The sequence below is a fragment of the Melopsittacus undulatus genome, chromosome 10 (assembly GCF_012275295.1).
Source record: "Melopsittacus undulatus isolate bMelUnd1 chromosome 10, bMelUnd1.mat.Z, whole genome shotgun sequence".
NCBI classification, from domain to species: Eukaryota; Metazoa; Chordata; class Aves; order Psittaciformes; family Psittaculidae; genus Melopsittacus; species Melopsittacus undulatus.
This window is the reverse complement of record NC_047536.1, coordinates 31,221,887-31,236,600: the sequence shown is the minus strand read 5'-3', so window position 1 is coordinate 31,236,600 and position 14,714 is coordinate 31,221,887. Positions and strand designations below refer to the sequence as shown.

The 14,714-nt window shown below is 56.9% G+C and overlaps 1 protein-coding gene across 2 annotated transcripts; it reads left to right on the top strand.

The window, feature by feature from the left end:
- The first annotated feature begins 850 nt into the window (after positions 1-850).
- Positions 851-13,999, top strand: TP53INP2 (tumor protein p53 inducible nuclear protein 2). Of its 2 annotated transcripts, none has more exons than XM_034066713.1 (4): positions 851-982; positions 7,216-7,548; positions 11,232-11,361; positions 12,198-13,999. In XM_034066713.1, exons 2-4 carry the CDS (start codon positions 7,425-7,427, stop codon positions 12,448-12,450), a joined length of 507 nt encoding a protein of 168 aa, XP_033922604.1. In that variant the 5' UTR covers positions 851-982; positions 7,216-7,424; the 3' UTR covers positions 12,451-13,999. The 2 variants fall into 2 exon arrangements, with proteins under 2 accessions (XP_033922604.1, XP_033922603.1); XM_034066712.1 differs by having other exon boundaries at positions 11,052-11,361.
- The last annotated feature ends 715 nt before the right edge of the window (positions 14,000-14,714 follow it).

Here is a 14,714-nt window from a genome sequence, read left to right as displayed (position 1 = left end):
TCCCAGATGAGTAGATTCTCTGTTCAGAAGCGTTTCAAGCTCCACGGGTTTCTGCTTCCCTCCTGGCAAAGCGGGGCAGGAGCTCTGCTGGGTGGCAGCTCTCCTCCTGAGATGATTTACACCCTTCTGCAAGATCCTTCAATTACAGAGGACTAAGTGTTATTTAATTGTGACTGCGGCTTGAATAAGACTCAATTAAATTCTGCCTCTTGTGAATTTGCGATGGGGAATTCTCACCTGTGATGCCAGATGAGTCCTAACTGTACCATGCCTGACTCAGACACGCAAACTGCTTTATTCAATGAGTGTTTTAATAAATGCTCTATCTTTAAACTGACAGTTTCCTGCTGTGTGACAAGCTTGGCACGGCGTCAAACCAAACCTTGGTCCCGTGGTCAGCCCGTGCTGCAGATGAGGGTGAATTTTGCAGAGCATCTTGGAGGCTGCAGCTCTGGCACTGACACAAGCACCGGTACAGGCACTGACACAGGGCACTGACACTGACACAAGCACCGGTACAGGCACTGACACAGGGCACTGACACTGGCACCAGCCGGGGCTCCCTCCCTCCGCTCCCGTCTCACCCCGGCCCCGGAGCCCGGCTGACCCTAGGGCCCCTCCCGCGGGTTCAGCCGCGGGCACCCTTGTCCCGATGCGGCCCCGCCGTGAATCCGCTCCCTGCCCTGTCCCGGGGCAGCGCCTCGGGACCCGCTCCGGTTCTCACCCCCCCCCACCCCGCCACGGGACCCCGCGCTCCGGTGGGCGGAGCCCTCCTTCCCCGCCGGCCCCGCCCTCCCGTCGCCGCCTCCCATTGGCCTCTGGTCCGGCTGCGGGCGGGCCGCTTTGTGACGTCACGATCAGCTGTCGGAAGGTCCCGATTTGTGCGGGGGAGCGGCGGGCGCTCGGCAGAACAGCGCGATCGGCACCGGCACCAGCTCCGCGCCTCCCGCCGCTCCCCGCCGTGGTGCCGTCCACGGGCACGGTGAGTCCGCAGCGATCGAGGCTTGGGCGTTGTGGGGGGGGGAGCGGCGGCGGGCGGGGCTCGGGCTGAGCGGGGCAGCTCCGACACTGTGCGTTCCGCGGGGGGGGGGACACGGAGATCGGCGTCGGTGGGGATGGGGGAAGGCATCGGGGTCGTTGTCAGTTCCCCCCCCATCTCCCCCCCCCCCCCGCGCCCGTTGTTTGTTTCTTCATCACCGGATTAAGATTCGAGGTTGGTCTCCCCTCCCATTGGCTCCGCTAGGGTGACGTATGCCTCATTTGCATATGACATTGAGACGTCATAAGGCTGCCCCCCCCCCCCCCCCGTCTCCCCCGCGTTCCGGGCGCGCTTGTCCCGCCGTGACCCCGGTTTGGGACGGGCGTGTGGGTTAGCGACAACGTGGCCTTCCCCTCCGTCTTCCTCGGGGTCCGTGTCCGTTCCCCTCCCCAGTGTCCGTTCCCCCTCTCGGTGTCCGTTCTACCCCATCCCGGTGTCACTTCCCCTCGTCGTGTCCCGCAGCTGCTCGCCCGGTATCGCCCCGCGAGTCTCCACAGGAGCTTTCCCCGGGCGAGCAGCAAATGTGTGCGCTCTCCCCGTGCCTATTCGGGGCTAATCGGGCAAAACCCAGTGCTTCTTGAACAGGGAAGGTGTGATACAGAATGTAGAAATCACTGCAGCTGTGTCGTCCATTTACCTCCATCTTCCCATCCTGATTCCCCCTCTAAATCCCGTGCCACACGCGCGTTGGTGCGGCGCTCTGCCCTGGGATGTGGAGTATATCGGGTACCACCCGGAGCAGCTACTGTTGCTCCTGCTCTAAGTGCACCTGCTTTGGGACAGCTCAAAAACGTTGGGAATCCTAAAAGCTCAACTTCCTGATGGATTTCGTGCCTCCCCCCTTAGGAACTCAGTGGCTTGGCTGAGCCTCAAGGGCACTAAACCTGCTCTGGGCTGATCAGCTCAGAAACTTGGACTCTGTGGAGTGTAACTGGAGAAACAGGCTAAAAAGGGCGTTATTGGTTTTGTAATGTTTTTATACCTTTATGTCTTGGGTGTTCAGGGGAGCTACAGCCCTGCCCAGAGAGCCTGAGCAAAATCCTGGCTTAAATTCCCCATCTTGGGACCAGCAACACCAGCTGCTGACAGTGGCACCCGCAAGGGCTGGCTTGGGTGGCTGCCAAGGGGCTGTCACTGATTTGGCCAAGGCTTTGCTGGGATAGAAAACCATCCCACAAACAGGTGCTGGGCCCCAGTACAGGACCATGCTGTACCTTCTTTCCCACTGGGCTCAGGCTGCAAAGTGCCAAGGACAATTCTTGTTGCTCTAAAATAAATCTTTCCTTTTATATTCCCACTCCCTTCTCCAAAGAAAACATCCAAACCAAAAGACAAAGGCTTTGTGCTGTAGCTCGCTGTCACCATTAGGAACCCGTTGTATCAAATCGATGCTTATCCGGCCGAACACAAAAGGGAAAACATAATGGAATCTACGAGGATACACTGATAACACCTGCTCTTAGCAGGACTGGAAAAACCCGAGATGTGAATTCTTATCCAAGAGCTTTTTAGCATGAGCTGCACCATGAGCTCTGCACAGGCAAGTCTCACCCCAGTGTACACGTGGCTCCGGGCAGGCTCAGGAGGAACTGGTGGGGAGCTCGGGGTTCCTGCAGGATCAAAGTCCAACTTGGCAGTTAGCATTCAGCCTTCTGTGACCTATGGATGGTGTGATGTTGGGGCTGCTCCCCTCGCGATGAGCATGGCCCTTGGGATGTTTCACCTAGAGCATCCCAGACAGGAGACTCCTGAAATCTCATAGGACAGCTCATAAAAATGTCCTGGTTGCTCAGATCCTGCAGCCACTGCCGGATTTTCCAGGGTTCTGTGTGACGACATCAAATAGCAGGAGGTTGGGTTTGTCCTTGGGGCAAGGACCTTCCTGCAGTGGTTACACAAGGAAGCTGGTGCACGTGGGGACACCAGCACCAGGAAAAGACCCCCCATGTCCCCCTCCTTAAGGTGGGAGCACATGGGGACTCCAGTCCACACTGAGCTGCTGGACTAGCCAAGGAAAGCCCTTCAGGTGCTGGCTTTATCTGCTATTGATAAGAGCATCATGATAAAGATGTGGCTTATTTTCTTGGGGGAGTGTTTCTAACCACCCTCTGCCTTCTGCCCCTTTGACTTCCCTGCTTTGTGGTGCAAGAGGCTCTGGCTGTGGATCAGCCTCTGATTTGCTGGACTCAGCCTGTTCGTGCCAGCAGCAGCTTCCCCAGGGAGCCCTGTGAATGAGGTGAAGCAATGGGATCAGCAGGAGCTGTAGTGCAGTTGTTGAGTGACCAAATGCATTAATCCAGCCTCACTGAACTGTCCTGGGCAGGTCTTTGCCACCTCTGGTCCCTTCCTTGACAGAGATGGACAGAGGACAGCACAGGGATGCTTAACTGGTCATGTTTGGGTGATGAGCAAGGCTGTGGAGCTGCCAGACCCCTTGCTCCTTTGCTCTGTGCCAGGTTTAGGATTCTGTGAGAGCAGCCTGTGAAACATTTGTCTAATTTAGGTAAAATGAGTTGAAAATTACGTTTCCCAAGTGGGCTGGAGGAAGGCACCTGATTTCTACCTCCAACGCCTACCGGGATGACTGTGTTGCGGTATTCTTAGCCCTGCCAAGGAAGGACCCGCTCCTGCCACTTGTCAGCAGCATCCCTTCCACCACCATGTATTTATGGAAAGTTTCAGGGAGCCTGTTGCCATTTTCAAGCGGAGTTGCTGTTGTCCTTGCAGCCGGTGACTTTTGGGAGCTGCAAGGCTGTGGCTCCTGCCCCGGCAAGCTCCTGGCACATCCTGGCCAGCCTTTCACCTATTCTTAGCTCCTGGGGTTATTTGTAGTGATGGTGACTCAGAAAACTAATTATTGTGTCGAGGTTTCTGAAGGGGGGAGAAAAGAACTCAATGTATTCTGGTCTCCTTACTCCTAACTTCTAATATCTAATACCCTGTGGCTGGTTTTAAAAGGCTGTTGGGCTTTCTGGAGGGGTCCTGAGAAACTTAAGCAAGAAACTCCTCTGTCCTCAAGTCAAGTGTTACCTCTTGGGCTGTCCCCTTCTGCTTGGAGGGGGCCACTTCTCCAGCTTAACAAGGTCCCTCTGGGTGGCACCCGATTGCTGCAGTGCTCAGCTTGGTGGCCTTCACAAGCTTGCTGAGGGTGCACCTTGGCAATAAAGAGCCTGATCCTGCCCCTTTAACCCAGTGCTGCTGAGGATTCCAGAGCAGACAGGATAAAGTGAAGGTGAGGATTAAAGCTCATTTTGGTCCTCACTTGCCAGGATCAGGCTCCTGCCTCCACCTGCAGGTTTGATCCTGAAGGCTTTGCCCAAGCTCTGCCGGAGCCAGTCCTGGCAGAGCTGCTCCAGCTCCTGGGAAGCCTTTGCTCTCCCCATGAGGCTGTCTGCTGGTGCTGCCTGTCCCTCTGCCCAGCTCCTGCCAGGACAGACAGCCAAGGCACAGTGTGGCCAAGCAGCCCTGGCAGCTATTCCATGAGGATCAGGGCTCAGCGCTCTGTGTTTGCCAGCCCTGGCCACGCTGCCACCAAGCCATGGTTGCTCTTGCAGCAAACTGACCTCCCCAAGGTCCTGTGTAGGATCACAATGTCCTTTAGGTAGTGGGAGCTTATGGGGTGAGGCAGGCTTGCTTCATCCAAAGGGATGATCCTACAAGATCTGCCCTGTCCACCTAGCCTGGTGGAGCATGGGTCCCCATGCCTTCATTCCCTGGCATGGAGAGGGGAATCGCTGGTGGCTTATATAAATTCTTTGGGGAATGATCCTTTAAAAGGATCCATCTCAACTTTGGCTCTTGGGGGAGCTTTAAGCTCATTCCTGCTGTCCCTGGAGCCATGACAGCTTCCTGGGAGCCCCCTTCCCATCACCCCACTCTTCTTGGCACGCTGTGGGTTTGCTCTGGAGCAGGATGGCCCCTGGCAGCCCATTACTGTGAGGGAAGTCTGGTTCTCCCAGAGCCTTTCATTACAGAAATAAGGAGAATGAAGTTAAATATGGGAGATGGGACAGCTGAAACTAACAGCATCTGCTGTGTCGTGTGTCTTCAGGAAAGCTGTCTGCAGGTTAGGGTGGCAGACACTTCAGCTCCAGACATTCCTGCTGCTGTACCCTGTGATTGTTGGGGGGACTAAGTCCCTAAGCAGGTGGGTGCTTGGGGAGTTGATGCTGCTCCTGAGGGCAGCAGAAGGAGAGGACAAATACCAGCTCCTGTGCACTGAAAACTGTTGTCACGTTTTAACAACGTAAAGACAAGAGGGTTTCTGATCTCCATTCTCTGTAATCTCTTTTGGCTTTGAGCTCACTCGAGGATGAGCTCCTTGCTGGGGGTTTGCCAAGCAGAGCAGAGGGGAGCGCTCGGTACCATCCGGGCAGGGCGCTTCAGCAGGGCTGAGCTTTGCTGAGACAACAGGGAAAATCCCCATCTAGTTCAGAGCTCAGCCTGGGGTAGCTGCTTGGGTGCTCCTATGGGTGCTCCCTCCCCTTGCAGCCAGGCTGGAGCCACAGCCTCCTCCTGTCCCCCGTGTGCCAGCACAGGATGCCGTGCTGTCCCCAGCCCCCTTCACCCTGGTGTGTCACCCTGCAGAGCTGCACGCTGACACTGGGCCTTGGAATGCTGCAGGCAGAGTTGCTCCAGCTTGGAAAACACAAGAATCTGCTCCTGGCCTTGCACTGGGACAGGGCCATGGCAGCCCTGGGGGACTGGAGCTCCCCTGTGCCTGCTATGGGCTGCTGGGTGCTTCCTGCCCCTCTCCCTCCTGCCTGGGGACAAGCAAAGAGCAGGCAGCCCTGAGACATCACCAGCAGGTACCTGGAGCAATGGGGTTTCTGCCACAATTAGGTGCTTAATAATGTATTAATGTAATATTACAAGACAGCCACTTAATAGACAACTGCTGCAGGCAGAGAGAACTGGTGTGTAATGCAACCTTCAGGGCTGCCCTGGGTGTGCTTGCCAGCCTGGCCCTGGGGAGGATGGATGCACACACAGATCCCGTGGGAGGGAAATCCCTGCTGTGCTCAGCACAGAGTACACCAGAGAGCCCAATGGGCCAGTTTCTGTTTGTTGCCCAGCTGGATATCACCCCCTCTCTGTGTTGTTTCCCTGTATTAGTGTGCTTTAATGCTCCAGGAAAGGGGAGGTCTGGATAGTTTAATCCTTGGGTGTGCTGGGGGGTAACAGAAAGGCCATGGCTTTGCTACAGGTGTGGTAGTGATGGGGGACAGGGAGGTGAGAGCTGCCTTAGCTGAGCCTGCTGCTCTTGCTGCAGGCAGAGGAAATGACTCTGTCACATCTCAGTGCCCCCAAACCCTCTGCTTGGTGCTTCCAGGGGAAGCCAGGAGCCTCCATAGCACACAGAGCAGGGAGCTCTCATTGTGGGGAGGGCTCTGTGAGTCTCAGCCAAACCCCTTCCTAATGTAGCATCCCAGCAGGACCCAGCCTGGATCTGGGTGCAGGGTGTGAGGAGTGGAAGGATGAACCATGGCAATGGGGGGATGCTGTCCCACATGGAGTGGGGACCCTGGGTCCCTGAGCACTGGGATCTGGAGCCATGGCTGTAGCCATGTGGTCTGCCCTGCACCTCCCTTCACCCTTCATATTCCATGTTGCCCAGGGCAGCTGGAGCTTCAGCAGGGTCCAGGGCCTCTTGCAGGCTCTACATCACCCTGGTTGCCAGAGCCGTGGCAGGGGTTTTACCCTCTGAATGCTCCCAAGGCAGTGTGCCAGGCAAGGCAGGGTGCAGCTCTGCCCTCTCCCTGCATCTGCCTCTTGATGGTGTTTTAATGCCCTTTAATGTCTCTGGACCAAAAAGCATTTCCTCTGCACAAATAACACGCTGCACCCCGTGCCTGCCGCCTGTCTGGGCCATTTGAGAGCCCTACAGTCACTAACAGAACTGGTGACTCCAAACCTCCCCCTGAGCTGGGCAGGGATGTGTTTCCCCAGGGATAAAACAGTGGTATGTTTGGCTCTGCCCTGGCCAGCTCCAGCAGATGGGTCCACTGGGACACACACTGCTCACGAGGAAGGGGATGGAATGTGGGGCTCAGTGTGGGGTGCAGGCACTCAGCCCTTCAGCCATCCCCTGCAGCCCTTCCGAGCCCCCAGGATGCAGGACAACCATGCTGCCAACCGCTCCACATGCATTATTCCTTTTCCTTTCCCTTTTACAGGCCTTTGCACTGAAGCCAAGAACCTCAGAATTGCACTGCACCCCATTTAACTCAGCTACGAGCTCCCTAGCAGCAAAGTATCTCCACCACCACTGAGACCTTGAGTGCTGGTTTTAACCCTCTCTGCCCACTGCTCCCGTTCCCACGTCTGAAAGGCAGTGCTCCACAGGACCCTAACTCACATCCCTCCTACGGGACCGCTCCCCACCATGTTCCAGCGTCTCACCAGCCTCTTCTTCAGTGACAGCAGCACTCCAGAAGGCCTTGAGGAGCCCAAACCCTTTGTGGAGGAGGAGGAGGAGGAGGATGGCTGGCTCATAATTGACCTTGCAGGTGAGGAAAGCAGTGGGGACTGGCTTCCCACAGCCTCTGCTGCACCCTGGCTCTCTGGAGCTGGGAAAACCTTTGGAGATGACAGCAGAGGAGCTTCCACCACGTGTGCTCAGCTCTGTTCGTCCCTCTTCCCATGGTTGCCCAGCCCTGTGGCTGCTGTGGCAGCTCCTGACCTGTTGCTGTGGGCAGCACTTTGCCATGGGGAGCTGGGCTCGGCCTCTCCTCATAATGCCCATGGTAAGACCAAACTGGGGCCTGTTCCCAGAGGAGAACCGTGGTCCCGGGGTGCTGGTGGGGACCATGGGGCTCCAGCTGGGGATGTGCTGCAGCAATCTGGCCATGTTTGGGTTATTTGAGTGCATTGGGGGAGCAAATCTCAGCTCCAGAGGGCTTATCTTCCCAAATCATTCCCAGCACCAATTCCAGCAGCACTCAGATAAGGGATGTTTGGCACAAAGTCTCAGGGGCTCCCTGTTCCCAGGGATGGCAGCAACCGCCCTGAGTCCCCTTTGACACCAACCAAGCGGATCAAATTCCTTGTGTGCAGAGCTTTTCCAGCTCTATTAAGACCTTGGCATTTCTATTGTAGGGTTGATGACTCAACCAAGTGCAGTGATGATTTTATGACCTTTTGCTTGCAAATCAAGCAGCAAGCTTAGACAAACAAGCCTGCCTGTGCAGGAGATCCTCAATACCCACGGTCTGCTTTTGCAGCCTCTGGTTATCTGTGGTGCTCCAGCCCAGGGGACCACAAATGCATCCTGCAGGTTTAAGAGAAGGGTTTTGTCCTCCCTCTTGCAGGCATCTGTTGTCCCATCAGATGCTCCTGTCCCCTGTTCACTGAGCAGAGCTGGTTTTCATGATACAAGTCATTTGTTAGGGTATCCCCCATGCAGTGAGGTGGAGAGGGGACCGGAGCATGGGCAAGCCTGGGATGGGGGACAGGGACAGCCCCATGCCTGCTGGGAGCGCTGGTGGAGGTGGATGGGTGGTGTGGGCACGGGCAGCCACCGAGGATTCCCTGTCCTCTGGGCTGCCCAGGGGGGTCACAGCAGTGACACAGGAGGAGGATGGTTGGAAGGAGGTCCCTGGAACCACTCGCATGCAGCTGCCTCCTGCCTGGGCCAGCTGGCAACGGCTGCAGCGTGCCCAAAGCGAGCCAGAAGGAGCCAGGAGTTTCCCCAGACAGAGAGAGATGGGCTGTGCCCTGGTCCCCTGGGTCCCAGACTGCAGCCAGCCCAGCAGGGACACAGGGATGGCTCTGGGACAAAAGGCTCCCTTCTCTTTCCCAACCAAGCCGCCACGCTCTCAGTGCAGAGCTGCCTTTCAGCAGGGTGACTGCCTGGGGTGTGCCACCCCACTGCTAATCCCCACCAGCCCTGCTGCTGCCTTTTCCCCATAGCATTCCCTGGCTGGTGAAGGAATGATTTATTTCAGCCCTATTTCTGAGGCTGGAGTTACACAAAGCACTTTACAAACCAAACCCGCTGGCTCCAGCCCTCATCCTTCACCTTTGAGCCACAGCAGCTGACAAGCATCTCAGTCTGGCTCTCTCCCAGCCTGATGAGCCTCCAGCCTCATTCCCTCTCAGCCAGGTCTTCGACCCATGTGTTGCAAAACGCACCTGAATTGACCAGAGATCCCAGGAGTATTTTGGATGCTCCTCTTGTCCCATCACCCAGCCTGGTTCTACTCGGCATGCAGGGACAGAGCAAAGACCATTTCCCGGTGTTTAGAAGTATGGCTGCATGTAACCCAGGGATTTCAGGATCCCAGAATACTCCTTGGGATATTGAAACCTGCATTGGCAAAGGATGGGGATGGGTTGCCAAGGATAGTGGGGCAGGGTTCAGCTGTGCTGGGTCCCCTGCTCCCCTGTTGCAGGACCAGGAATGCTCCAGCTGGGCTCAGTGGCTGTCTCCAGGCTGACAAACAATCTCCAGCCCAGCATGCCAACAACTATTAATAGCTTGATATCCACTGACCTGAGGAAAGATGCTCTTGTGTTTGCAAGGCTAATTGTGGCCTGCCCTAAGCCCCGGGCTGGGACATCGTCTGCAGGAGGAGTCAGGGACATGCGGATGGGGAATGCTGGCCCCGTGCTTCATGCACTCTATTTCTTCACCATAAGAGCACATGCATTGCCCAGTGAAGCTGTGGCTGCCCTGTCCCTGTCAGGTTGGACAGGGTTTGGAGCAAGCTGCTCTAGGGGAAGGTGTCCCTGCCCATAGCAGGGGGTTGGAGCTGGAGGAGCTTCAGGTTCTTTCCAAAGCAAACCATTCTGTGATGCTATGATTGACCTCTGATTTGTCCTGCACCCTCATCTAGCTGCAGGGTCATTTGTGTCCATAGATACACTACACTGTGTCCCCCTGCTCCCTGAGACCATGTTCATTGACATCCCCTGATGAGGCTGGGAACAGCTCTGGATACTGAGCCCGAAGTTAGGTGCAGGCTCCCTTCCCATAACCTAAGCAGTAACTCCAAGCACAGGCAGCCCAGAAAGGCACCAGCCCAAATGCTTTTGCCAGGTGGAGCTAAGGAAGGGAAGGTAAAGGGAGGCTGGGGCAGCTCCTGGATCAACCACTCCAACTTTGGCCTCTAATGGACTGAAGCTGAAGGTGTGGTGAGAACCTTGGCTGAAGAATGCATTCCTGTTTCCTTCCAGAAGAAAAGGTGTGAGTGGTTTTTCCTCTGTGTGTGCTTGGTTTCCATGTCTGCAAAGTGCTGGGAGGTGTTTGTGAGTGCAAGCAGGCCAGTGTTCCTCCTGGGTGGCACAGCCTGGTCCCAGGGCCATAAGGACAGGCTAAAGCAGTGTTTCTGCTGGCTGAATTACTCCTTCATTTTGAGAAGGGGTAAAATAAAATCACTGCAGTAAAACCCTGCTGCTTTCCGCCTGGTTTTGGTTAAACTGCCTCAACAGAACTGCTTTGCCAAGACGTCCGGAGGGGGACTTTTCCCAAAGTCACGTAGTGACAGGACCAGGGGCAAAGGCTTCAAGGTGAAAGATGGGAGGTTTAGATTGGATATTAGGAAGAAATTCTTCCTTGGCACAGGGTGCCCAGAGAAGCTGTGGCTGCCCCATCCCTGGCAGTGCTCAAGGCCAGGTTGGACACAGGGGCTTGGAGCAGCTGCTCCAGTGGAAGGGGTCCCTGCCCATGGCAGGGGTTGGAACTGGATGAGCTTTAAGATCCTTTCCAACCCAAACCAGGCTGTGTTTGATTCTCTATGATTTACATTTCTTACCAAAGCCTCATCCCACAGCCCCAGCAGCCGCCCCGGTGCAGAGGGTGCCGGTTGGGGTGCAGTGGGGGCACTGCTGGTGTCTCCCTCCCCATGAGGCCGCATTGACACCGAGCCGGTCCGTAGCGGTGGTGACGGCGGTGGGGTGTCTGTCGCACTAACGATGCCCCTTTCTCTCCCCCCTCCCCTCCCCACTGTACATGGTATGTGTGTGTGTCCCCGCTGTGCCCCGCATGGCTCTGCACCCCCGCCACCCCCAGGCAGCCGTGCCCGCCCCGGCGCAGCCCGGCGAGGGGGTGCTGGCGGCACCGGGCGCTCGGTGCGGTCCCGCCCGGCTCCCCCCGGTCCGTCACCACCTCCGGCCACTGCCCCGGCTCCAGCCGGTCCCTGCTTGATGGACGAGAGTTGGTTTGTCACCCCTCCCCCCTGTTTTACTGCAGAGGGGCCCGGCCCCGACGGCGTGGGGAGCAGCCCCATGGAGGACCTGCTCATCGAGCACCCCAGCATGTCTGTCTATGTCACCAGCACCCTCGAGGTGGACGGGGAGGGCCCTGAGGATGATGCTGCTGAGTGAGTATAGCTTGAGGGTGCTCACCTGGGGATGCTGGAGCCAGGGGACCGTGGTGGACAGTCAGTCCTGGCATCCCACATTGCTATGTATGATCAGGAGTGCTCTGGCCACAGACAGAGTGGGGCTGTGGGGAATCTCTGTGTCCCCATGTTCCACCTTAGGGTGCCTCTGTGCAAGGATGGCAGCCTCTGTGTCCTGAAATACCCTGCTAAGGGGGTCTCAATGCCGTGGTGAGGTGGCTGTGGGTGGTGGATCATGAGCTCATCCCTGTGCTACAGTGGAGAGGGGCTGCGTTCCCCTCCACTGCCCCAAGCGGGGTCCTCTCGGAGGGCCGCCTGTGCCCTGCTGCCAGTGATTGTGGGGTCCCACTGTGCTGTGGGGTCCCCACAGCCCCCCAGACCTCCAGCATCTCCCCCAGGAGCCCCTCACCGGGGCAGAGGAGGAGGGATAGTTTGGGGTGAATGTCCCTCAGGCCTGGGGACACCTTTCCTCCAGAACTCCTCTCTTTGCACAGTCTCCCTGAGGGCTGCAGCTTGATCTCAAGAGCTTCTGAGTACCCTCAGCATGAGAGGGTGCAGAAAGGGGGGTAGAAAAGGGCTGGGAGACTCAAATGAGTTCCAAACGGGATAGAAACGGGGACTTCAAATTGTTGGGCTTAGAGGAATTGGCCATTGTGAGGAGGGTGGGGATGGATGTCTCCATTCCTGGTGGTGTCTGGATCTATCCCAGATATCCTGGCTGGAGCGGGAGGTGGCTGGGTCCATCCTAGGGGGCTGATGGGGAAGGGGTTGGAGCATCAATGCTGGGGTTCCATTGACCGCCCCTTTCCCCGCAGGGAGGTGCCGGAGCCGCGGCTGGAGCGGCACGTTCCGCACCACAGCAGGTCCCTCTCGGTGAAAGCTGCCATCCTGGAGAAGGTGGGTCAGGTGCGGCGGGTGCAGCGGGCCAAGCAGCTGGCCGAGAAGCACCGGCTGAGCCAGAAGGCGCTGCAGCGGCAGAACCGCACCTGCCAGCGCCCGCTGCGCCGCGCCAAGCAGCACATCGGCACCTTCGTCCACCAGCCCTGCCAGCGCCACTGCAACTACTGACCTCACCGGGACGCCCGGCACCGGCACCGCGGGTGCAGCCGGGCTGCGGTTCCACTCCATGCCCTCACACACATCCCTCTGCACACCCAGGCCTCCACTCAGCATCTTCCTCATCTTCATCCCCACGCCCTTCCGCCACAGCGCCGCAGCTCCAGCATGGAGGGCCGGGTTGTCTGCTCCACCTGGCAGCCAGGCCAGCCTTCACATGGGAATTGGGTATTCCTGGTGAGATCCCCTGCGCCGAAGCCTGTTTGTCCTGATGAGCCTGTGACATCAGTGCCTTTCTTCCGGATGTCCTGACTCCACGTATAGCCAGACTGGGATGTCACAAGCAGAGACACCGTGAAAAGAGCAACGAAGCAACAACATTTGGGATTTTTTAGGAAAATCTCATCAATGACACTAAATAATGCTTCCTCCCCCCTGAAACCAGCAAACACCCCCTCCCTCCTCCATTTCTTACCTACACTTTTACAGCTATAAGACCCCACTGCTGGTCCTTGCCATGGGGAAGCGCTGGTGGAAGCCTTGGCCGGGTCATTGGGCAGCTCGTGGTGCCTCATGGTGTTTTTTAAAGACAACCTTAAAGCAATCTCAGGAACCAAAGCACCGTCCCAGCGCCTCACTGGAGCCCTTGGCCACCACACTGTGGGGTGGGCATCCAGCCCAGGGCCAGGGGTAGCATCACCATGGCTGGTGGTCCTTGCGAGCCCCTTCCTCCTGGAGCCGCTCATCTGCCCGAATCACAGCTATAAACATGCATACACGTGTGTGGATGTGTTTCCCTGTGTACCTTTATCCTTGGAAGAGGTATAAGCCAAGGAGCATCGGCTGCTCAGTCCCTGGGAGGGGATCAAGGCAGGGACCTGTGCAGCTTCCCCAAGGTGGCAAAAGCACGTCGAAGCTGGTGGTGAAGGGATGATGAAGAGGAGGCCTGAGGGAAGAGACTGAAGTAAGGGTGAAGGTGAACCTGGGAGCAGCTGCTAAGAGACAGGATGGGGCAGGCCCTGGCAGTGGGGCCAGGTGAGAGGGTTGCTGCACTGGAGCTGCAATGAGAACGTCTTCCCCCCTGACTAAAAAGTGCATCCTTTCCCTTGGGAAGGGACAAATTCCATTGTGAGCAGCACTGGTTTGTAATGCAAATCCCTCCCCTCCCCATGATGGACTCATTCTGCCCTTCAAAATGACACGGTCCAGACTTTCCACTGGCTCCAGCACCAGCTGAGATGGCTCCAAACCCAGCAGAAATCTGTTGTTTCCCCCCCTAACTCCTTCCCTTCAGGGACTGGTTTGTACCCCATGCACTGGGGCAGCTCTGGCCATCCGTCCTGCTCACAGCCAGCTCACAGCCTGGCTTCCCACCCTCTGAGGCAAGAAATACCCCTCATGCCCTTACCCCTGCCCTCCAGAATGCTGATTTCACATGAGTTTCTGCCATTCACCATCTTATAGCCCTCAGCATCACCTTTGGACTGAGGCTGAAGGGATTGTGGTGAGCCCAGCCTCAGGCAGCTGGTATTTGTTCATTTTTGAATGAGATTAAAACTAAAACTAAAACGAACCCTTTTGGAAGCACCAGCTCCAGCTCTGCACCGGGGAGCCTGGGCTGCAGTCATAGTCACCAGCCCTTGCCCTTGAGCCTAAGACCACGCTGGAGATCGCCTTGTTTCTCATTTCTTCCCATTGGATTGATGACTCCTTGACTCGATGGAAACGTTTACACCCTTTGGCTTCCTGGGCTTCACATTAAAGGCCTTTTCCCCCCTTGGATTGATGCCTGGTATGAACTGGGAGCGTGGATGCTGGCATAGGTACTTGTGAAGACCAGCAGGGGCTGAGCCCAGGCTCTCAGGATGAGGTGCTGCCTTCCCTGCTGCTCCTTCCCGCATCCCTGGTGACACACTCTGTGGCCATCGGGCAACAGCATTAGAGGAAGCATCTTTTCTTTAGCCCAAATGTACACCAAGAAGTGGACAAGCCAAGCAACAACCTGCCTGCCAGCCCTCTCTCCATTGCATCCGAGATGCCACCGGTCCCTCTGGAGTGCTAGGACACCGGAGACTGATTGTAACACCATCATCCCCTGTGCAGCTCCAGGGCTGGAGAGCAGCAAGGCTGCATCCTGCCAGGTCTGTCCTACCAGGCCTTCCCATGCGCATCAGTCTGCTCACAAATGGTACCCCAATAGAAGAACCCCCTCATGGAAACCTTCTCCTGCATCCTGCTCATCCATTGTGAACCGGAGCCCCTTGGCCGTGCTCCCA

What these genes read in the sequence shown, in the direction of transcription:
- TP53INP2 (XM_034066712.1), top strand. Translation starts at nt 7,425, where the DNA reads ATGTTCCAGCGTCTCACCAGCCTCTTCTTCAGTGACAGCAGCACTCCA. An exon ending in GCTCATAATTGACCTTGCAG is followed by an intron (nt 7,549 to 11,051) that starts GTGAGGAAAGCA and finishes CGCCACCCCCAG; the next exon opens with GCAGCCGTGCCCGCCCCGGC. An exon ending in CCTGAGGATGATGCTGCTGA is followed by an intron (nt 11,362 to 12,197) that starts GTGAGTATAGCT and finishes CTTTCCCCGCAG; the next exon opens with GGAGGTGCCGGAGCCGCGGC.